This window comes from Hirundo rustica, chromosome 9, assembly GCF_015227805.2.
Source record: "Hirundo rustica isolate bHirRus1 chromosome 9, bHirRus1.pri.v3, whole genome shotgun sequence".
Taxonomy (NCBI): Eukaryota; Metazoa; Chordata; class Aves; order Passeriformes; family Hirundinidae; genus Hirundo; species Hirundo rustica.
The window spans coordinates 5784974-5808766 of NC_053458.1; the positions used below are offsets into that span (position 1 = coordinate 5784974).

The following is a 23793-nucleotide window of genomic DNA, read 5'->3' on the forward strand; positions in this document are numbered from 1 at the left end:
TTCAGTCTGGGTTATGGGTGGGAGCTCTGACCTTTGTAGAACACCTGTTATTCAGGACTGGAAACACCACCCTGTGTGACATTTGGATTAAATGATCTGTTTCCCTCAGCTTAAGTTTTTTGATTTCCACACAAAAAAAAATCCGGGTTTCTTTCTGGGTTATTTCTGCCTTTCCTCTCATTCTTTCTTGTAGAATTTCCAGGTGCATTTAGGCACTGTGAGAACTAAAATGCAACTTGCTGAGAGGTGTTCTGCTCTTTGCAGAGGCCCTGTTGTTGTTCATATGTTAAATGTTCTTGGTTGCTTGGAAATGTTAGGTCTGCTGAACTGTCTTTAAGTGCACAAATACAATTTTCTTTTTTTCCCCCCCCAAAAAAGCCACCAACTATAGTATGCAGCATCTGCAAACGGGATGGACATTCCAAAAATGATTGCCCAGAGGATTTCAAGAAGATTGATCTAAAACCACTACCACCAATGACAGACAGATTTCGGGACATACTTGATATAGTGTGTAAAAGATGTTTTGGTAAGTTCAAAAAGTGTTTGTACTCCACTATATACTGTGGTCTGTAACCTAAAAGACTTAAAAACTCAAGGGTTAAATTACTTCTTTACAGTTATTCACAATTCAGTAGGAAGAAGCTCTTTCAGGTGCCCTAGGCTACAAATGCATCAATAGTTTAATTTTCAGATAATCCATGACTGTAATACCTTATAACAGATTTAAGAAACTGATGTTATATGGAATTTTTCACTGGGTTTGTAAAAAGCTACCGGTAAAAGGCTACCAGGAGTCAGGCCCTGGGCAAAACTAATTTTTGTGCTTATCAAATTCTCTGGCATCTTTTGGGGGTGCTGTGGTAGGTCAACCTCGGCTGGATGCCAGGTGCCCACCAAGCCACTTTGTGGTTGTAAAACTGGATGTCTTGAAATAAAATCCTGAAGACTCTAATGATATAAAAAGAAAACCACAGATTTAAGCGAAGCAAACATAACAAAAAAAACAAAAAACCCAACCCATCCAAACTTTCAATTAGCTGAAAAAGATTCTTGAGGTGCTGAATGTCATGTCTGACTGTGTTTTAATTTGTTTTTACTTAGATGAATTATCCCCTCCTTTATCTGAGCAACAAAACAGAGAACAAATATTGGCAAGTTTGGAGAGATTTATTCGAAAAGAGTATAATGGTACGTAACCTTAGGTAGTGACTCTTGAGAAGGCTTTCTTCAGTCATGTTGCTGAGGATTGAGATCTGTTACAAAGTCTTGAAAGACTTAAAATTTTCCAATTCCATTAAAGTTTAGGGGGAAAAAAAGCTGTGAATAGGTGTTAGATCTATTTGCTTAGCATTAATTTCAGTTGAACAGATCAATGTATTCTTTGCAGTTAGGACGGAATTTGTTTGAACAACATAATTTTGCCATCCAGGAATGAAAATACTTAGTGATATTGTGTTTCAAAAAAAATGTAAACAAAGCAATTGGGAAAGAATGTTCCATAAAGTATTGTAATCTTACTGCTTGTGTCCTCTTGAAGAGTATGTTATGAGTACAAAACCCCATTGACCAAATTTACCTAGTCAGAGGAAAAATATGCAACCTAGATAAACCCTGAATGGAACCAGAAATATTACTTTGGCTACCTAGGAGTAGCTCTCTTATCTGTGAAGTAAAGCTGTACTGGTGACTGGGTTTGCACATTATTTTGATTTATTAAAAGCAGGAAAGTGCAGTTGCATACCACAAAACATTGCACCACGTTTAGAGATGCCATTTAATGATTATAGTGACTGTAACGTACTTCAGTCATAAAAAATTACATAAAATAAGTCTTTATCCTGCTTTGCTTTCTATAAATAATTTTTGAGGTGTTGTGCTTCCTCCTTTATCAAAGCTGAGGTCTTTGAAGTGGCAGTGTAAGCTGTCTTTAAGTTCATTTTTATGGGCACCTGCACATCACAGTTAAGCAATATTTAATACTAAGCACTTATCATTCAACTGTAAAAGAATTTACCTTTTTCTTGTCTATTCTTTTGATCAGACAAAGCCAGGCTTTGCTTATTTGGCTCCTCAAAGAATGGATTTGGATTTCGGGACAGTGATCTAGATATCTGCATGACATTGGAAGGTCATGAAAACGCAGAGGTAAGAGTTTTGAAATGGCTAAAATCTGCTATTTTAAAAGGATTCATTAAGGTTTTTTAATTCAGTTAAGATTTCTGTATGCAGGAAAGGTAAGATTTGCTGGTTGCACATTGGCTTGTTGCACTTTGCACAACTGAAGCAAGATCCAGCCTATTTTACCTTTAATGCCTTACAGACACACACTGTACTGTGGATGTCCACACAGAGCATACAAGTTTGTGTAGATTCATGTGCTGGCTTGATGCTCGCTCCTTTTTGTACACAGACTTTTCATCCATGGAATATATGTGATAGTAAATGTGCTTATTGCAATAGGATCCACGTTTTAACGTCTGAAGCTGTGATCTTTGTTTTTCCTAGAAATTAAACTGTAAAGAAATAATAGAAGGTTTGGCAAAAGTTCTTAAGAAGCATCCAGGTAGGTGCTTTAAAGTATTACTAGTTACGCAGTTCAATTTTCTATAAATGTTGTTAATGGAGATGTTTTATGTACTAAAGTGTTGCTTCCCCAGGTTTGAGGAACATCTTGCCTATAACAACAGCCAAAGTGCCTATAGTAAAGTTTGAGCACAGGCGGAGTGGCTTGGAAGGAGATATCAGTTTGTACAATACACTGGTGAGCATCTGCTTGTGTCCTTCTGTGTTCAAAGAAAGCTTTTTAATTCTTTCTCTCTTCGCCAAGTAACTGTTTGAGGGAATAATTTTGAAACTGGAATGAAAATGCTTTTGTGCATTTGTGTTTTTCTTGTACATTATTTAAATTCAGTGGCCCACACCCTCAACCTGACCCCTGGGTGGCTGTGTATGACACAATGGCAGAGCAGGTTCCAGCACAGAAAGTCTTGTTTGGGGGATACTTCTGAAAAGCCACATCCACCATGGCCTGTGTGCCATCATGAGTAGTACAGCTCATTCCAGCTTTCACCTGACTCTGTGAATTTGCACAATTTCTTACATAATTGGCTCACCCTGACGCCAGTTTAATTTTCTTTTCCCCATTTTCCAGGCACAGCATAACACAAGGATGCTGGCTACCTACGCAGCTATTGATCCTAGGGTGCAGTATCTGGGCTACACAATGAAAGTTTTTGCAAAGGTAATATAAAAGAAGGTGCTGATTTGTACCATACAGTGTGTGCTGCTGCAGCCACTGAGTTTGCCTTTTGCCAACACCAGCTGGAGAGGAGACAGTAGAATGCTGTTGTTATGAAGTGCACTTTCCTTACTGTGCTCCATCTGACTGTGTGTGTCAAAATCAAATCTTGGTACCTTCTGCTATCTGTTGAAAGATTTCTGTGTAAGAGGAAGCTGATGAAAGGAAAACTTCCCTTTTTTTCTTCAATTTCAAACCAGCTGGAATTACAAGAAACAAAATTCCCCACCCAAGCCCCAAGCAAAACTGGAAAAATTGGGAACTGTAAGGTGTAGGGGGCATGTGGATGTGCATGGACTTCTCAGGTTTTCACATCTGGGACCAGCCCAGAGATTACTGCTGCTTTCTTCTGGCACACTTGCCTTGTTTGAGTTAGTATAAAAGTCAGGATTAGGTAGGTATGGGTGATGAATGAATGCCTGAGCCTCTATGTGATGTGCCTAGGGCATACACTTGACTTTAAGAGTTTGGAAATGTCAGATCTCCTGCATCTTTTGTTATGATATTCTATCAAAGTGTTATTCTAGAAAGCCTTTGATAATTGAAACGTGGCATTGCTTTTTATTCAAGCTGCAGTATTAAATACAGCACATCCAAAGAAAGCTTAGTGGAACTGGGGCAAATAAAAAATGGCTTATAGAGATGGTTCATCATGCTACCAGATGTTCATGTAATAAAATACCTCAAGATGAATAAAATAACTTTGTGCCAGAATGGAATGGACATGTTCATTATACTGTCACTGAGACTAGCAATGATTTTTTTCCTTGATGTGCTCACAGTAGTGCGCAATATTGCCACGTCTCTTCTGTGTCCGGATTAAAAATAGCCTTGTATTGATAATAATGACTCTTACAATTCTTTTTGGCAGCCTTGCATTCTATTGTGCACGTTCTAAAAATACTACTGCAAGGATGAAATATTCAGGTTGTGGGATACTCACTCCTGAAAGTTAAATGTATGGAAGTGACTACGTAGCTGAACAAATACTCTGTTTTTAAGCAAAATGCCTCCTCCTCTGTTTGCATTGGCAGAAAACCAGGAACAGCTGTCACTGCTGCTGCTAATGTGAAAGTAACTCACCAATCCCTGTTTTTTCCGGCCCTAGGAGGTTAAAAATGCATTGTTTGATATGCCACAGGCTTGAAACACAGGCTAGCTTAGAAGCAGGTGCTGTGGCAAGGTTGTACTGTCATGAGATACTCGAGCATAGTAAGGTAATTCACTGACCAGAGGCACAGAAAGGCTTGTGCTGGAAGGGACCTTGAGCTCATCTGCTTCCAGCTCCTGTCTTGCTCAGGGGTGTTTGTTTTGCGCTGTGTTGTGCAGGCTGCGCCGTGGTTTAATTAGGTATGTGTATGTTTGCTAGCAAAATGCCAGTACAGCGTGGAAATACTTGCTGTCAGTGGATTCTTTTTTTAAAAGGGGAGGGGGAACCAAAATAATAAGGGATCGTTCAAACAGCTCTTGCAGCAAGAGTTAAGAAAAGTTAAATTTTATGATATTGAAAGCTGGGATTTATGTTTTGGGGGTTTTGATTTGGGTGGGGTTTTTTTTTCAGTTTGTCACATTATAAATTTTTTTAAAGTGTTTTGGCTATGAAAAGCTTTTCTGTTTTTACGTTAGACAAATTATGCTGTGGATTTGCCAGATGGCAGTTGACTCTTGGGTGCATTTATTTTTCAGGCTTCATAAAACAATTTTTAATGATGAGGTGAATGTATTTGCTGTTACTTACGGGGTTTCTGTTTGCTCTCTGACCTAGCTGTTAGTCTTGCACATTAAAACGGGAATTCAGCATTTTGTTTAAAATGTATTTTTTCAGCGCTGCGATATTGGTGATGCATCCCGTGGTAGTCTGTCTTCGTATGCCTATATTCTTATGGTTTTGTACTTTCTACAGCAGAGAAATCCACCAGTTATTCCAGTTCTTCAGGAGGTACGTTCAGAAAATGAGGCTGTGAAAACAGATGAACTTTTTCTTCAAGCCAAATATGAGAAGCCTGGGATTTTAGGATTGGGGGGATAAATAGAAATGTGGGGCCCTTCTAATCAGCAGGTTCTTAATTCCCTCTTGGTTTTAGTAGGTAAAACTTACTAAGAATATTAGATCAAAGCTGGGAGTCTGTTGTGCCTGAGTTCTGCTATTACATTTACTTTGGGATTTTGGTCTTAGGATGATATTTATATGCTGAACAGGATAGAAAAAAAAATTGGCAGGTGGTATGGAGAGAAGGGAATTGTAATTATGAGACTGCAGCAGATGCTCTTGAAATGTGAGTCCAGCTCTTCAGCCAGTTATTGTCAGAAGCCTTATTTATTGCTCAACACTTTATCTGTAAGAGAAAAAGTTTATTTTATTATTTGATGGGGGTAAAATAAGATAGTTGATGCTTTGGTACAACTTGAAAGAAATATTTCACATGTGCTAGGAAACTTTATTAAGAAAATAAAAGTTCTGCACCCCCATTGTATGGGTGGGGAGAATATAATTATTTAGCTATTGCCTCTTCCTGGATACACTCTGGAACTCCCAAGCACGTCTGCAAATTATCCCTTTCTGCCTCTTTTGGTTTCTTTGTGCAAGAGGAAAATTGGCTTAAGCATTGCAGTTGAGACTCATAGACTTTCTTGCTGATATTTTAGTAGTGGTTGGGGGTTTTTATTTTACTGCTGCCCCGAGAGTGCATTTAAATAACAGTGGAATTTCCCCTTGGCCGTGCTAAAGTCAAAATGTAATAGAAATCATGTAAAGTCTCCTTAGAGAATCTGTGGGCAAGAGAGATGTCGGAATCTTGACAAGGTAATTCAGTCGTGTTTTCTTAGTTGCAAAGAACAAGTAAAAATTAAATATTCAGATCATTTGAGAGGTACAGCAACAATGCAAAAAGACTTTCAGACTTTTTACCAGTGGGAAATTCTGTCTGTGTAAGAAGGAATCGTTAAAATTCAAGTGTTTATATTTTTATATTATTTTTTTAACCAAAAGAACTGCAAGTATTTTCCAGCAGCTTTGAAATCGAGCGGTAACTGTCACTCTCTGTTCTGGCAGATATTTGATGGCAAACAGATTCCACAAAGAATGGTGGATGGATGGAATGCTTTTTTCTTTGATGACATGGAAGAATTGGTAATATTCTAATTCCAGAAGAGTAACTAAAATTTAAACCTTGCTTTTCAGGAAAAGTAATACATTTTTAACAGTGTAATATATAAAAGATGAATTTTATTAATTGATTAAACTTCCATATCCATAGTGTTGCAACTTCCCAAACGAGTTTCTGCTTTTGCTCGGTTGAAGTCATTTCTAAATAGCATAAAGCATGAAAAATACTTTTTATTTTTAAAAATGGTCTAGGTTTAGTCTTAACTGTAGTGATTTAACCTTACTTTAACCAAAAGAAACCGTTCATAGTAGGCAAACTTGTAATTGGAGAGGTATTTCAGGAGAAGCAGTGCTGCAGTAACTGTAGCTGAATAAATTGTCTTCACGTGCACGCAGAAGAAGCGTCTGCCTGCTCTTGGAAAGAACACTGAATCTCTTGGGGAGCTCTGGCTGGGGCTGCTGCGATTCTACACGGAGGAATTTGACTTCAAGGAGTACGTGATCAGCATCCGGCAGAAGAAGCTGTTAACCACGTTTGAGAAGCAGTGGACATCCAAATGTATTGCAATCGAAGGTACTCCTCTGCTGAATTCACCTTCCTTGCATGAGGAGCACGAAGCTCTGTTGCTTGAGAGGCTGCTCCCTTTGCACAGGATCTTTATGTGAGGAAACTACAGTCTGTTTTAAAAAGATAAAAAGAAACATTGTTTGCAAGTCCTACAGCTCACAAAATTGTTGAAACTCGTAACTTTTACTAAATGTCAGTGAATTGTTCTTCTTACTGTATGATGGTTAGTCACAGTTTTAAAACTCTCAGCATTGCTTTGCTCTAATCTACTCTGTGAGTGCATTTAAAATGAAATTTTCTGCATTAAAATAAAAAATTCTGTTGCAGCATATTTTTTCCAGCTCTGATTTTTTTTCCCCTTCTTTATGTAGATCCTTTTGACTTGAATCATAATCTGGGTGCTGGAGTCTCTAGGAAAAGTAAGCTATTAATGTCTACTAATGCTTAATGTTTGCTGAGTTGTGCCTTTCCTGTGGTTTTCCAATAACTTTGTCTTTCTTCAATAGTGACCAATTTCATAATGAAGGCATTTATCAATGGGAGAAAATTATTTGGTACCCCATTCTACCCAGCTGTTGGAAGAGAAGCTGTAAGTTCTCAGATTTTTTCATTTTCTTCATCTGAAAGATGTAAATCTCCTGTATGTATTTATCAATTTGGTATTCACAGTGTGTGTAATTATACTTTGTCTGCATTAAATGTATAGCTTAGTATTGGGCTCCTGGAATATAAAATTCAGAGGAGTAGTTGGCTGGGTGATGGGTATTACTGGCAGGTTTGGGGGAAGCAAGCATAATTTGTGTTTTGTTTTTTATAAAACCTCCCACTGTATAGTGTTAAGTTTTGCAGAAAACCCTAAATTTGGCTGCAAAACCCAGAAACAGCTCTAGGAACCTTACTGGCTCTTCATGCAGCTAAAGAAAACAGATCCAAGAGATGTTCCATCCTATTTATTTTTCCACTTGCTGGAGATAGTAAGGATTGCTGCTTAAGCAAGGAAAAGTTTGATGATTGATTTTTTTGTTGTTTTTTTTTTTAACAGTTGACCTTTAAAATTTGCATAGTGAGTGAGGGTTAGGAATGTGTTCATGCAATATTATTTTGGAGAAAGTACTGCTCTGTACTACAGGGTCCAGTCATTGATGTGTAAGAGACAACTATTTATTTTTTTTTAATATGAGGAAATAAAATTCTGTAGTATTTTTAAGATCAACATAGAAAAGGATTTTCTAAAACAGTTTAGAGCACTGTTCTCCCAGTGGCTTTTAACAGAACTTGAGTTTCTAAAGGATTTTAAAAATCTTTTGAAAGCTTTTAATTCAGTTCATCCTTCCCTATCTTCTCTTCTCCATTAGCTTGCTTTATCTGTGGGGGGTTTTTTCCTGAGTTTGTACCTTTATTTCAGTCTTTCAGGCAAGACAGTATTTCTTTCACAATATTTCTGTTGCTCAGAGGCTGTAAACTGTGGCCTTTGTGCTGCCACACATGAGAGCTGCAGCTGTCCTGAGGATTCCAGGGGAGGGGAGGGATGCAGCTCATCTGCAGGTGCTCCAGCTGTTTCCCACCTGAGCTGTGTTCTGTCTCAAGGGATGTAATCGTGTCATGTGTAATCATGGCCCCAAAGGGACATTGCCTGCTCTGGAAAGCAGTGACTCAGATACCAAAATAGATCATAGGTGAAAAATTGCCCTCCGAAGAGCCTTTGGGGAGGTGAAAGGTGGGCAGCAGGCTGGAGCCTAGAGAAGCTGCTCTGCAGATTTAACCTCTGTCCCTAAGACCAAACAGCCCCTCTTGGCCCAAACTGCTCCATGTCTCTGAAAAAGCTGCCATTATCTAGGAGAAGAAAAGACCAGGTGTCATCTCAGAAGCAGTAACATTCAGAGAGCAATAAAAGATGAAAGCTGACAATTTGACTTTCATTCTTCAGTCTTGTGAGTGAATGGTTTATACATTTCATCTGTCTGATGTGTTTTGATAGGAATACTTTTTTGACTCAAAAGTGCTGACAGATGGGGAATTGGCACCCAATGACAGATGTTGTCGTGTCTGTGGAAAAATTGGTCACTACATGAAAGACTGTCCAAAGAGGAGGAGGTGAGTAATACACAAAATGAAATCTTTGAGATTAAATCATGAGGGATTTGGACATTTGAAGATTATTGAAAAGGAAAAGAAGTTCAGCAGAGAAAATCAAAGCTTCATATCTGATCCTCAATTTCCCATCTTATTTTTTCTTTTCTTTAAACAGTTTCTGATCACCTCTTTAAATCTGAAGTGTTTATGGAAGCACACGGAGTAAAATCAACAGTGTATGGTGTGTTAATATGTAGTTGAGCTTAACTTAAAACTTAGATCACTAAATTATCTTTTTATAGTGTAGACGTTCAGATGGAGAACATAGCACCTGGCTGCAAAATTTATCATGTGTTAAAATGGATTTCCTGTAGTGCTCGTGTTCAGAGGACAGTGTTGAATTTGAATTGTTCTGTAGAGCTGATAATGTACATCTGCAAGGCAGGTAAAAGCTCATTTATTAAACTCTAGGATTAGTTAAAATGTACATAGTTAAGGTGCATTTCTGTAACATCCTATTAGTGCCAGGCACTTGGTGATCTTGCACGTGTATTTTAATTTCACTTAGGAATTTTGGGTCCAGGACTCCTGCAAAAGGAGTCCCTGGTACGTGCAGGTCATTGTTTCCAAAGAGAGTTTAGTAGGAATTGTGTACAGAAAATGTGTGCTCCTCACTTTTTACAGCTTTGGCTATTTAATGACCCCCTCAGGCTGGGTTGTCTGACTCCTCCTAAAGCCTGTTGAAGCCCTCAGAATGCAAATTAATCTGGGCTCTTTCATCTGCTCCTTACGTTCAGTTGTGTGCTCCGTAATTCTTCAAAGGGTTCTTGGTCTCTTCCACTACAAAATCTTTATTTACAGCCTTTTGTTCAGTCAGCAGAGTTCAAGACACATGAAAGTGCACTGGAACCCTGTGGTCACAGGTGGACCATTTCTTTCAGATGCTCTCTGTACAAGCACTAGCACATGGAGTTGCATCACCTCTTTCCCCACATCTGCCTCAGGAAAAGAAGTTGTGATCTGCTCTTCACACAAACTGCTACTCCAGCACAGCCTCACAGAATCTCTCTCAGATTGTATATACAGCTCACAGAATATTATTATTTAACAATCCTGCAGATCCCTTGTGGAAGAAGACCTTTGCTTCTTGTCTTGGTTCCTGATCACTAATTCTCCTGCTGTATTAGATCTGAGTGTTTGAAAGGGCCTCGCTGCTTTGTTGCACATTTTGTCTGGGCTCAGACAGTGACAGAAGTGTGCCCTGTCCAGTGAGGGGGAGATTGTATGAACGAGTGCAGCTCACTTATTTTGGGTATATTCTGACTCAGTGGGATTGCTGCATAGCACTGCTCCCCAGCTCTGCCTGCCTAACTGCATAGCTCTGCCCTAATACAGTCAGACAGCTTTTGGACAGGTCTGGGGAGCATCTAACTTCATGAAGTTTTTACAGGCTGTTAGCCAGCCCAGAATCTGAGAGTGTTTTCTGGGATTCCTGAGGTATTTGTATTCTGGTACAGCTGTTGGTTGTGTAACCATTCCCTTTGAACACAACAGTCCAACAGCTCTACAGAGATTATGTGTTTGTGTGTGTGGGTTTTTTTGATATTGCTAATAAAAGTCATTGTTCAGGTTGAAGAAAAAGGAGAATGAGAAAGATGATGAAAAAGAGGTGAAAGAAGAGGACAGAGAAACAAGAGAGAAAAGGTGTTTCATCTGTGGGGATGTGGGTCACGTAAGGAGAGACTGTCCTGAATTCAAACAAACCCGTCAGAGAAATAATAGTGTGCCAGGTGAGTTAGCTTATGTGGTAGGATGATTTGAAAGCTCTGAGATCCCTTTTCTCTAGGTTTCTCTACAGACTTGCTAATTACCTTCAAAAAATAATCCTGCAAGTAATGTTTCAGTCGCTGCAAATACAGCTTTTAGTCTGTGTTGCTTTTCTGCAAGGGGAGTAATGTCTCCTGAAGTACTGCATGGGTGGTAAAAATGTACTCAGCAGTAAAATACAGTGTACTTCAGGGTATTGCATTATTTCTCTTCCACTCACAATTGGTGCATTTAGAAGTAGTAGTAGTAATAACAGTCACAACAATAATAATTGAATGCATTTCCTCTTCCAAATGTTTCTCAAATGTTAGCTAACCCTCCGTCATCTGTGAGAGGTAAGTAAATGTATTTTCAGCAAAAATCAGCGCTCTTTAAGTAACACTTCAAAAAAGCATATAGATGAATTATGCTAAATCCAGCTTTCAAATTACTGATAGTACTTAGAGAAGATTAATTGCAAACTCATTCAAATTAGGCCCTTGGGTGCCTGTGGTAGTGGAAAAAGTAGAGGAAGCATTCATAAGTGAACTTCAGAAGGACCTTGCTTCTGTGTTCTGTTATCCTTTAGTCTTTTTTTCTTTTTTAGTTTTCTTTCTTTGCCCAGAAGTTTATACTGTCACTATTGCTATTTAAAATGCCACTGCTTACAGCAGTAATATGAAAACCTATATAAAGTAGAGCTCCTGCCTGATAGGAAGGTGAGCCTTGTTCCTGCCTTGCTCGACTTACTCAAAAATAGACTTCATGCTTACCTCCTATACCTATTAATGTTGTCTGCTGCCAGTAGAGGGAAAAGTTTCCACTTAAAGGAGAGGAGAGATCAAGTGATTTACCTATTCTGTGTCACTTGAGAGTTCAGGTACTGCTGACTCCCAGTTCTGCTCATTATTGTCACCCTGTGGCTTTTATTAACACTTGTGTTCCTTGCTCAGGCACGCAGCTGGTCCGGAGCATGGTCAATTCCCAGCTGGTGGCTGTGGGCCAGCAGCAGGTGGAGCGACCCCTGCGCACCAGGCAGTCGTCAGAATGTGTAAGTTCTGGGAGCAGGGGACTGCAGGGAGCAGAGCTGTAGCAAACCAGCCATACTGGGAACAGCTGTGCCTGGTTTATCTCAACAGATCCTGCACTTGGTGATGGCTGCGTTGCACTCTGCCAGTTAGTGGAACTTTGATTTTTGATGCGTCTTGGGGAGCATTGGTGGTTTTTCAGTATAGAAACCTCATAGTTAAGTTTGAGATGAGATACCGTGCTATTCTGAAAGGCCAGGTTAAGCTAGGATGCCTTTCAAATTCTCATTGTTTTGACAGTGTTGTGGAGTTACTAAAGGAGATAAAGCATAGCTCATTGTTAACATGCTGCAGACTAAGTTAGTGACAACCATGACTCTTTGTGGTTTATGAGATCTGTCTTAAAGGACTGTCATGTACAGACACGGAACACAGCTGGGTCATACTTCAATGAAAAGTCTGCCAGAGCATCCTAGAAGCACAAGCAGAACAATGGGGAAATTTTTGATAGTTTTACCTAGAATTTTTTCAAGTCTCTGTAGAGCTACATAAAATATGATTAAACTGCTTCTGAGTGGAGATGGGTAGCAGAGGGTATTTGAGCAAATACAACTGCTGGCATTTAATATTTTTGGAGCAGACAGCACAGCAGAAATTAATTTATTTTAAGCTGTTAGTCTGAGGAGCGTGTGCCTGCTAATGAAGCTGGCAAGTAAGCAAATACAGCAATCAGGGCTGCTGATCACTACTGCTCTTTGTTCGGTTTGCTGCTTTCCTAACTGATCAGCAAGCATTTATTGGAATGCTGGCTCCAGTATAGAGACCTTATGACCTAGGGTGCTGCTAAAGAGGGACTGCTGCAGCCCTAATCTAACTGAAGGGCTGAACTTGACACAGGAGTATTTTTTTTAGGAGCTTTATATTTCTGCCTGAGGAACCAAAGCTGAACATGTGGGTGCACTCAGAGGCAGACACATCATGTGCACATTCTTGTGTCAGCTGGGTGTCATGGACTCTGTGTGTGTTGCATGGTTGTCATCTGGCCAGGATTTCCTGGTGAATGTGTTCTGTCCAGAAATTGGTTGAGAATGGGAAGGAGGATATTGGTGGAGTAAAGAGGGGAGCAGATCGACAGCCTGGAGTGTAATATGCTTCCTCTCCTGCTGCTGGCACATTCAGTGCATGCTTGTGGTGGATTAATATTTGTAGGAATGTTTGTAGTCAGTGCATGTGCTTTATTTTTACAACATTTAAACTGTTAAACTAGTGATCATCTTTCAAATCCCAGGTTTTACCTTCTCGTCCTGGTCGGATAGAAAGGTGTAGGAGGCACAGTTGGAATAGCAGCAGGGAGCAATCCCAGCTTTGGCCCAGGCACAGACACACAGCGTGCTGCTGGAGGGGATGCTCTGGCATGGGCAGGTCCTGCAGACATCTCTGGTGATTGGAGACAAGTGACTGCCAGTTTAAATGACAGTGACAAGCTGGGGACACCTTTAACGCCCTGTGTTCAACAGCAGCTGAGGCACTTGGAGCTTGGCTGGCTGCTGTAGTCTGTGGAGAGAAGAGTCAGTCTCAGGGGGAAAATGAGATCTGAGATTCAGGTCCTCCTCTCTAGTTTAGGTACCTGTCTCATTTGAATGTCTCTGGAGGCACTTCATCAGCATCTTGTCTCAGTGCTCAAAACCAGACTGGGGAATCCAGATAACGGCATTAAGTGTAAACTAAGGAAGTGTTTAGTGTAAACACATAAACTGAGGAACTTCTCCCAACCACTCCAGTTCTTGAAGTGCTTCTCTGTTCAGTTGCAATTCCAAACAGATAAAATAACCTCATGCCTGTTTCTGTTGCTGGTGAAAAGGAGAACTTTGTACAAGCTCTGCAAAGGCTGTAATAATTGATATTACTGTGCCTTTAGCCATGGATGTGAAGGTTGAAACTGGGTTTTTGGAATTTGCATTTCTTGTTTAACAGGTAGTTAAAACCTAAAGAAATATCAGGAGCTTACTTTGGAATTACTTAAAAAACCTGCAATAATAAGAACACTCTGTTTAGAAGTAAGGCAATTAGTTAATGTGATACTGGGCTGTAGAGAAGTAGGGTAGGGAAGACAATGATTAAAAATCAGAAACAAGGAGTCTAATGAAGCGATTGGGGCTAATATTCACTCACAATGGTGTTTCTGATGGTGTGATGTGCCGCATTAACAGACCAAATTTTCTGTTGGTGAAGGTCAGTGTCAGTTTGAACTGCACTTACTGAAGCCAACAGGAACTTGGGTGCAGTGCTTAGTGTGTTGCTGGGGAGTGCTTTGCTGTTTTATAAACAATCTAATACAGTGGGTGCTTATTAAAGAAAACACCATTAAATAGCCAGTGAACTAATCAGAAATACATACTTTTTTTTTTCCTCCAGTCTGATTCGCATCAGTCATCTTACTCTCCACAACCTCAACAATTCCCACAGAATTCCTCTCAGCCAGCCTCCATTAACCAGACTCAGCCACAATCAATATCCCAGTCTAAGCACGTTCCTCAGCCACAGCAGGGTGCACAGCCACCCCATCAGGTCCAGCTGCCTTTGTTTAACTTTCCCCAATCTCCCCCAGGTCAGTATTCCACCTTGCATAACCTGGGACTACTTCAGATGCACCATCACCACCAAATTCAGCTTCCCAACACTTCTTGGCCTATTCACGGGCCTGTTATTCACTCTGCACCGGGTAACCCTCCTCATTCTACAAATGTTCCATTTTCTATGAGATCTGGCAGCAGCAGCACCACAAATAACCAGAGCAGTGTAAGCTTGAATGATCCCAGTATCATCTTTGCACAGCCTGCTGCCAGGCCCATGGGAATCCCCAGCACTTCTCATGAGGGACACTGGCACAACCCCGTGACTCCAAACTCACTGGTGAACAATGGCACTGTGGGGAATTCAGGTAACTCTTCTCTGTTGTATCAAACCTCTGGCACTTCGTGTACTAGTGTTAAGCGGTACGGGAACAGCTACCTCTTTCGACTTGTTTGATAAAAATATGATTCTTAAGAAACCAAATCAGGACTTTTACCTGTCTTAATATTTTCATAGGGAAAAAAAAAAATTAGAATCGATCACTGTAACTTTTAGGCATTAGTCCTGTCTGCCATTAGTGGCTGTGCAACAATGAGAAATCCTGCATTCAACTGAGAAACCTCCTCATCATTGTTTGAATCACTCACAGTTCTGTGAATGTGCTGACAAATAATGGATTCCTTGTATCAGAGAACCATGGAAACATTAAGGTTGGAAAAGACCTCTAAGATCAACACAATCATTACATAATTTATTAGACAAATGCTGAGGTTGTAACCATGACCTTAGAGACTGGCAGAATTATAATTGTGCAAGTTGAATATTCATCTCGTCATCTTCAGTACAATGTAATGTGATCTTATCTATTCTCTTTTTTCCTATGGCTTACCCTGCCACATTTAACTTCCACAATCTCAGTGTTGATTCCTGACAGTACATTTTCCTCTGACAGGTGGGCAGCAGTCTCTTGCCTCATAGCAAAGCCAAATACAATGGTATGTTGGAGGCTGAGAAAAAACAGTATATAATGATGAAAGCCCATTCATTTTTGTCTTCCATATGAACTGTGGCAGCCCCTAAATTTTAACTGCTAGCCTTTACATCATGAATCATGGTGGTGGTCTTCTGATTTGTTCTGAGTAAGTCCTCCTATGTTTAAGAAAATAAATCCATCATGCAATGTACTGGTGCAGTTGTGCATCCTAAGATGAAAATTCTCAATCTCCTGCCCAGCCTTTCTCTGCACTAATAACACGATTGTCAGTAACAGCAGATTTCCAGCTGAGTCTACAGTTTTGGATGAGGAATAATTCACCAGTGGGCTTCAAACTTATGTTAAGGTGCTGGAGATGGATGATTTTCTATTTCAAACTTTGTGGGGAATATATTTTAAAGGATACAGGGGCTTCTACCCATGTGTTTTGTGTGTCTCCAGTGTGCTCTGTCCCTGCCTCTCCATTTTGGATCTTGTCATGTGTCCCCTTCTCCAGCTTTGCCTTCCCCTCAAGCAGCTCCTTCCAACCCACATGTCCTTACTAAGGCAGCTGCCTTCTTTCAGACAAGCTCCATAAATTCTAATTCCTTCTTCATGTGCTGTCAGTCACAGTATTCTTTTTCCATCAATTTCTAACCTCATCACACTCCTTTTCCTAGTTCCCCAATCATAGTAATTTTCCTTTTTGAATTTGAATCAGTTTTATTTCCTTTTTGGCTTAGATGCCATTGAGGTGAATGCACAGTAGAGATGAGCTGTCTCCTGTCTGTTTGAAGCATGGTTTCTTAACCTCCCCAGGACAATTTGAGAACAGTAAGTTTGAGGAAGCTTTGTCCTGGCTCACATTACCTTGACTTGAAAGGAGCTACTTTAATTTTCTTTTCAGTAGACAACTGATCAGAAGTAGAATCATTAGAACAATTCTTTTTCATGCATACTCCAGAGCTGTGCCTCATGTTGTGGGTCATTCTCTCCTTGGATGCTCGATTTCTCATCCTTAATGTTGCAGTGATACCAGAACTGTAAATGGAGGAGCTTTACAATTTGTATACTTATTTCCAGAGTTTATATTTTCTCTCTAAGAATACCTTTTTAAGTCAATCCAGTGATCTAGATAGCAAGTTTCTTAAGCATGTAAGTATTAGTGGAATTCCAGTGTGTATCTGATTATTTCTTGCAGTAGGATAATAGCTTTCATGTCACAGCTCTGTCAGTGATAGTGGATATTTGTGTGGGATCAGACAGTAGTTCTGGGCATTGTTCAGACCTTGTATTTTTCATCCTGAGAAAATCATAAAAATAGTGAAATTGTCGCTCTTGATTTTAATATTGATTCATCCTCTCTCTTCCCAATAATTCTATAATAGTGAGTAATGAAGTAATTTAGGTAGTAATTCTTACTGATGTATATTAAAAAAAAGTAGCACATCAGACTAATCTCATTAAGTCCCCTGCAAACTGTTATTTAAGATGTAAATTGTATTTGTGACTTACTGTTTAATTATTTCAACTTGCAATGTGCTTTTCCCTTTCAATTGAAAACTAGATCAGGGTTTCCAAGGACAGTTTGGTAAAATGAACCCTCCTTCTGTCCCTTGGGACCATGGGACCCCTACCCATTTTCCTCTCCTCCGAGGAGCGTGGCCTTACAATATGCCTCAGAACTACATGCAGCAGGGAAATGCCAGCTACCCACCGAACAAACCTTTCTACCCTCAAGGTACTAGAACCAGTATGTGAATCAACAGCTCATGCACCATGTCTCTGTACTGTCTCAAAGGCTTTAAAAGCCAAGGAATCACTCGCTAGGCTCCCTGGAACCGTAACCAATCCCAGAGTCAATTCAGCGCTTCAGCTTCCTCTGTGGACAAATCTTTGTGGGAGGGAAGGGTTCAAATAAAATTCTGAAATCCGAGCCAGTTTGCAGCTTGTTGCACTTCCAGTCTCTTTTTCTTTGCTGCTGCTGGCTCACCGTGGAGCTGCCTCTGCTTCAATAGAGGTGGATTGGCCCATGAGCGCGTTCAGAATATGAAGAAATTTTTGTCGTAATTCACTTTATTCGGCTTTTGTACCTTGCTTTGGGAAATGATTTACATAGATAAAAAATTGCAAGACCATAGAATAATTGAAGTTGGAAGGGGCCTCTGGAGGTTTAGACCAGCCCATCCAGTCAGAGCAGCTGATTGCAAAGTCAGGTCAGGTTCAGTTCGTCGGGGAACTGGGAAGGACTGGCTTGATTTCAACTCCGAGGTTTATGAAAGGTAAAGGCATTCAGCATCTGGCAGGGTGGGGAAAGGCTGTAGGAAAAAGAGCTCCACGACCAGAGAAAAAATGTTCAAATTTTACTTGGAGGATGTGGAGTTTCCGTGTTGCTGGGGCCACCTGGTGTAAAATGAGAGATACGGGTACCAAATCCTTTTGCAAAATCTAATCTATTTGCTCTAGCAGGGTTTCCAAGTGAAAACCGAATTTACTTAAAATCCTGAAATTACTTTTGTTAAATAACTGAAGTAAAGCAACAAAATAACGTGTTTGTGATTGTTAGGGAATTTTGGAGATAGGATTAAATTAATTCTGCATTGTCCCAATAAATGGGTTAGTTGTACAGCAAGCATTTGTGTCAGTCTAGTAAATGGCTTTATTTCTAAGTTAGATTAGTACACTGAATATAGCCAAGCACTGTTAAATATGTGATTGCTGAAGTAATTGTAATCCATTTTCTTTTAGCTGGTCCACTGATGCAGAGTAACCAGCGGTTCTCGCTTCTGTCTCAAGGACACCCACACTTGAATCTGAATTACATTCAACAGAAAAAGTGAAATTGGATGGGATTGTGGGTGGGTGGGGGGAGGGGAGGAAGAAATTCAGGTTCTGATTGAAAATCTTAATGCAACATGTTTAGATACAAGATTATTTAAGACTGTTTTTAAACTGTATCATTTGTACATAGATATGAACTATAGTTTTTACTAGTATCACAAGACTGAGTGATACAAATTTCATCTATTTTATTACCCTATTTTTAAGGGGAATTGTGTTTTGTTTTATCTTGATAAACTGTAAAGAGAGAGAATTTTTAAAATTAAGTTCTTTATTTTCTATTAGCTGTATTCATACTTTGGTTGCTTCAGACTTTATATATATTGTTCTAAAAAAATAAAAAATTAGAAGGGGATTTCATGTGTTTAAAAATTTGTCACTTCTATTCTTTACAGAACTATGTAGTGCCAAAAAACTTTTTAAAAAGAAAAATAAAACGGCAAAAAAAGGACTTAAGGCTTTTTTCCTCTTCCCTATTTGTATGCATGCTCACTTTAACGGGAATAATAAAAATGGCTTTAATGTGGGGATCTTGGAAAGATGAGCAGAGCTTTAAGTGGTACAAGCACTAGATCTGTTTTTCTCCATGCTGGTCTTGTTGCATGTGATGTTCACAGCCAGTGTGTGTATTAACCTTGAAGGAAGAGCACACCTGATTTTTTGTTTATCAGCTTTGCAATAATTTGCAAATACCCTGGAAAAATGAGGCTGTACAGGGAAGCAGTTTTAAAGAGGGCTTTCTATAAAGTCATTAGGAACCCTCCCTTATTTAGGTTGTCAGCACTCCCAGGGCAATATGAGACTCCTGAAGCCCTAAATGCAGAGTTCAGGGATAAACCTGCCTGGCCCTGCTCCCGAAGAAGGGCTGTGAATAAAGACATGGTGCACAAGAGCTTAAATCAACTGATTTCAAATGCAGGAAGAGGAGAATTATATCTTCAGTAAGAGCTTAACTATTCTAAATTTAAAAAGCTAACTTCACTCAGAGAAGGTAGAGCTGAACATGGTGTCAAATTCTGTCCCCAGGCACAGAGAGGCCACAAACCTTCAAATATATTGAACTTCTTACTCCAAAAGAATTAATTAGTGCTTTGTACTTCTTTAACCTTCTGAACTCTCCGATGGCATCATCAGAAGCAGCAGATTACACTGAAGGGTGATTTTTACAAAGGACCCAATGACAACCACTTGTTGGAGAGCCCTTTCAGGTGAGCTTGTAGTAAACACACTGGGTTGTGACAGCCTTGCTTCCTCTCCTGTACTGGAGCTCTGAGAGGCCAGGGCTGGGAGCCCTGCAGTGTTCATGACTGAAAGCAGACTTCCTTTGGCACCTGATTGCAGGGACAGTTTGACAAAACAATGCCCTGATTTGCGAATGAAGCCAGCTTAAACCACGGGACATCTCAATAAAATATTACTAAGGAAACAGCCAGGAGCCTTTAAAGACAAACCTTCCTTTTTTTATTGCTCTTCATTAAGGTTTTTACAGGCGTCAAGAAAAACAATTAAAAAACAATCTTCAAATTCTATCACAAGAATGGGTAACTAACTACATAAAAAGTATCCTTAGCTTACCTTTAATAAAAAAATCCAAGACAACAAAATGAGAAAGATTAAAGAAAGGGACTGCTAAAGCAGCCAGTATTGAGCCAGCTGTCCTACAGAGCAAATAAGACAGCATTAGACTGCAGTTCAAGGCCCTTAAATGGTGGGCTGGGTTTTGTTTGTTATTCATTCCGCCGACTCTTTTTGTGACTTTTCTTAGATCTGAAACAGAAAAAACCAAAAAGCCAATACTTTAAAGCCTACCTTTAATTCCCAAATTGCACTTAAGAAATAGGCCAAGCCTTTACCTTTCAGGTGATTTGGAATGACTTCTGTGCCTGTGACTACGGTGATGCCCTGTGAGATAAAAAGGCAATAATTACTTCCATTGCCACTGGAATTCTTCATTGTTTCGCTAATGCAATCTGCTTCTAGTGACCAAGTGTGCCACATATTGCCAGAACAACCCTTGCTTTAACCAGGCACTCAAATCAACTTCCTGGCAAGGATCTGAAAACTTACTCAAGACAATCTTGCAGCCATTAAAGGAGTTCCCCAGCTCTGCTTTCAGGTGAGCAGCAGTTTTATCAGCCGGATTTAACCCCTGTGCTACCATCTCAGCATGGTGACACAGATTGTTCTTGCAGTGCAATGTGCAGCTGATAGATTTGCCAGAGCTATTCTGGAAGTGGCAGAAATACCTGGAGATTTAGATCTCGATCTGTGGCGCCTCTCCCGGGATCTGCTCCGGTGCCGTCTCGGGCTTTTGCTGCGATGCCGTTCCCGGCGCGGTGATGGGCTGAGGGAAAGGCAGCTTGTAAGGGAGCTGTGCTACAAATGCACATTGCTCAGCTCAAATAATTAGAATTAAAGAGTACCTTCTTCTCTTGGGAGAGCGGCTGCGCCTGCAATTGGGGGAGAAAAGCAAAAAAATCACTAAAAATCATTAGCAGAACAGCTGTCCTGCAGCAACACACCAGGGCTTTTACTTCCCATTAGTGCTTTTGACCTGCTCCACATGGACCTGCTTAGGACTGGACTATGCAGTGAGCGAGAGTTCAGTGATTAATTCTTCCTGGCTTAATATCAATAAGAGCAATTAATAGGATTTTCTCTGCAGCCTTTAGCTTACATCAAAACAAAGCACTTGGTTCTCCTTAACGTCTTCACTGCATTGTCAAATTTAGTTAAAGTTGGCCAGCAAGTTCAAGAGTTAGAGAATGACTGGAGAAACAGGCAGAGGGGTTGACTGTGGCTGTGCACCGCAGTTCCTCACTTCAGGAAGTGCTAAAGGAACTGGGAGGTGTGGGAGGTCCTGGCTGAACTGCCACCTTCACTGCAGTGCTCCATCTGCAGCAGCACAGGTAAAAGCACTGGTCAAGGGAGAGTCCCCTCACCTCCTCGGGGACCTGCTCCGGCTCCGCCGGTACCGCACCACCGGAGATCTGCGGGGCTTGTCCAGGTCCCTGTAGCCCCTTCTGCGGTGGTCAGGAGATGGGATCCGCTCCAGCTGTCAACAAGAGGGGAGAGGATCTGTGAGTCTCGTTTCAGCAAGGTTTTACGTTATCGGTAAAGATTTCTGAACAATGAATATAATAAATTGCAAGAGCCAGGCAGCCAATGTGCCCCATCCCCAAGTATTTCTTATTCAGGAGTGAGTGGTGCTGCCCAAAACTGCCAGCTGGAAACTCAAAACAGCTACTTCTCATAGTGGTGGTTCTGGAGAAGTACAGCAGCACTGACTGATGGTCACACAGGACCTTCCATCATCACCTTTAGCTCTCTCCATTACATATGCATGTAAATCAATTGATCTAAATAAGCTCAACACAGAACACTTGTGGAATTCAAGAGACAGGAAAACATGGCAATATGAGAGTTGCTTCAGGGTCCAAGTCCTCGCAAGCTGCTTATATGAAAATACATTATGAGGGGAGGTAAGAGTTGCCAGCAGCCTCCTGGTGCCTCCCCTCAATTATTTGTCATAGACTATGAAGTGTCCTAAAGGGATTCAGCTTCAACTAATCCTTTCCAAAACAGTTCATTGAACAGTTCACCAACCTTTTCATCTTCTTCTTCCTCCTCCTCACTAGATTCTACATCATCCATGTCTTCTTCCAGAGCACTAACACGAGGCTCAAGTTGCTCAGCTTCTTCCAGAACATACCGTTTCTAGGAGAAATTGCAACTTTATTCAACATAACTCAAGTAAGAACGAACACCTAAGGAGGCAACCACAGCTTACACAACAAGGCAGCAGCTGATCCAGCTACTGAACTTGGTGCTGTTGGGAATTCCACAACCATCTACATTTCCCAACCTGCAGTCGAGGCAGGATGATGTCACAAACACGTTCCTCATGGAGTAGCTCATCAATAAATTCATCCACGTGCATCAGCTCAAATTCTGGGGGTGAAAAATAGCATTTAAAAGGCAAAACTAACACTACAGGCTAAAGTAAAGAAGAAACACTTCCGACAACTTATGTCAACAGGCTGTGCCACAGTTTTTAAGATTTATATTGCTAAACAGACATAAGAGTGTTTACCCCCATTTCTGTTCTGACTTTTAATTTTCCGATAGTCGTTGTACAGCGGTTCCAGGTACTTGTAGCAGTCGATGGCAGTGCCTGTCAGTCTCATGTACAGTGCTCCAAGCATTCGGACATACCTGGAAAGGAAACCTTTCCATGGATCTCGGCTTCCTGCACACTTAACAGTTTGGATAAAAAAAGTCTTTTTTCCCCACAAGTTTCTGAGGAAAATCAGTACAGTGGCCAGAATACAAAACCAATTAGATTTGCTCCACCACTTCCTCGATACTGTCAAAACCACAGATATACTTTACATACACAATGTCTGTATGAGGGCATTGTCACTGACAAATATGGAAAAATACTGAAGAAAACCAGATTAACATGAATCCTTTAATGCAGCTCATTCCAAACGCTTTAGGCAGAGGTTTATTATCACAGAGAGCACAAGCCACAAAGATGAGCCCTTCCAACAGGCCAGATGACAAGGAGAGCAGTCTTGAAAGCAAGAAGAAAAGCTTGGTTTTGGGCAAGCACAGTTTACCAGGGCGCCCTGAGAGCTAAATCCCGCACTGAGGTTTCCCTGGCTGTTTTGGGCACTTCCCCTCGATACAACCCCGACAAGGGAAAAATCAACACTACAACTTACTTGAAGTCCTCGTTTTTGATGAACTCCACGATGATGTCCTTCTCGGGCTGGATCTGCAGCATCTTCAGCGTCAGGCACAAGAAGGGCGTGGGTTTAATGTTCCCTCCATAGACGCCCCCCACGTACTTCAGCTCCATGGCCTTGTCCACCACCAGCTCGGCTGCGAGAGGGACGGGCCGGGCCGTCAGCTCGGGCTCCCCCCGGGCTCCCCGGCCTCGGCCCGGCCCTGCCTCCCGCCCGCCATACCCGTGAGGCCGAAACACTCCTCCTTCCAGTACTTGGACTCGTAGATTCTCGTGCGGATGATCTTCTCCACCAGGTACTGCGGGTTGGTGCCGTGGATGCTGTGCGCGTCCTTCACCGTGCGGTTGGCCATGGCGGCCGCCGCGCAGCCCCGCTCGCCGCTCCGAGCTCAGCCCCGCTCCCGTCAGGGCCGCGCCGCCTTCCGCTTCCGCTGCTCCCTCCGGGGCGGAGCCGCCGCCGCCGCCACCGCCTCCGCGGCCGCCCGGCACAAACACGGCGGGGCCGCGCCTCCGCCCGGCACCAACACGGCGGGGCCGCGCCTCCGCCCGGCACCAACACGGCGGGGCCGCGCCTCCGCCCGGCACCAACACGGCGGGGCCGCGCCTCCGCCCGGCACAAATATGGCGGGGCCGCGCCTCCGCCCGGCACAAACATGGCGGGGCCGCGCCTCCGCCCGCCCCGTGCGCGCGCCGCCGGGGGCGGGGCCCCGCGCGCGCTTTGGCGCGAAGTTCTATCGCGGCACCGGCGGGAAGCGCTGAGGGGACGCGGCGAG

General features: G+C 41.6%; 2 protein-coding genes across 7 annotated transcripts in view; one reads left to right on the plus strand and one right to left on the minus strand.

The window, feature by feature from the left end:
• Window positions 1–18707, plus strand: part of TUT4 (terminal uridylyl transferase 4) — a 43781-nt gene extending 25074 nt beyond the window's left edge. For 3 of the 6 annotated variants that reach the window (XM_040072417.2, XM_040072416.2, XM_040072418.2), the window contains exons 14-30: window positions 379–529; window positions 1105–1191; window positions 2045–2148; window positions 2509–2566; window positions 2661–2764; window positions 3155–3244; window positions 5127–5240; window positions 6354–6431; window positions 6804–6981; window positions 7347–7394; window positions 7482–7564; window positions 8954–9069; window positions 10678–10838; window positions 11808–11905; window positions 14298–14823; window positions 16997–17170; window positions 18178–18707. In XM_040072417.2, the coding sequence (XP_039928351.1) occupies window positions 379–529; window positions 1105–1191; window positions 2045–2148; window positions 2509–2566; window positions 2661–2764; window positions 3155–3244; window positions 5127–5240; window positions 6354–6431; window positions 6804–6981; window positions 7347–7394; window positions 7482–7564; window positions 8954–9069; window positions 10678–10838; window positions 11808–11905; window positions 14298–14823; window positions 16997–17170; window positions 18178–18269 (2262 nt within the window). In that variant the 3' untranslated portion in view covers window positions 18270–18707. Of the gene's footprint in view, window positions 1–378; window positions 530–1104; window positions 1192–2044; window positions 2149–2508; window positions 2567–2660; window positions 2765–3154; window positions 3245–5126; window positions 5241–6353; window positions 6432–6803; window positions 6982–7346; window positions 7395–7481; window positions 7565–8953; window positions 9070–10677; window positions 10839–11807; window positions 11906–14297; window positions 14824–16996; window positions 17377–18177 lie in introns of those variants that run through there. The other 3 variants (XM_040072420.2, XM_040072421.2, XM_040072419.1) reach the window with 3 other exon arrangements.
• Window positions 18708–19711: 1004 nt separating this feature from the next.
• Window positions 19712–23424, minus strand: PRPF38A (pre-mRNA processing factor 38A). Its single transcript, XM_040072882.2, has 10 exons — window positions 23244–23424; window positions 22998–23157; window positions 22364–22485; window positions 22136–22221; window positions 21877–21987; window positions 21213–21325; window positions 20694–20720; window positions 20517–20614; window positions 20124–20172; window positions 19712–20037 (listed from the first exon to the last, which is right to left on the minus strand). Exons 1-10 carry the CDS (start codon window positions 23371–23373, stop codon window positions 19998–20000), a joined length of 936 nt encoding a protein of 311 aa, XP_039928816.1. The 5' UTR covers window positions 23374–23424; the 3' UTR covers window positions 19712–19997.
• Window positions 23425–23793: the final 369 nt, after the last annotated feature.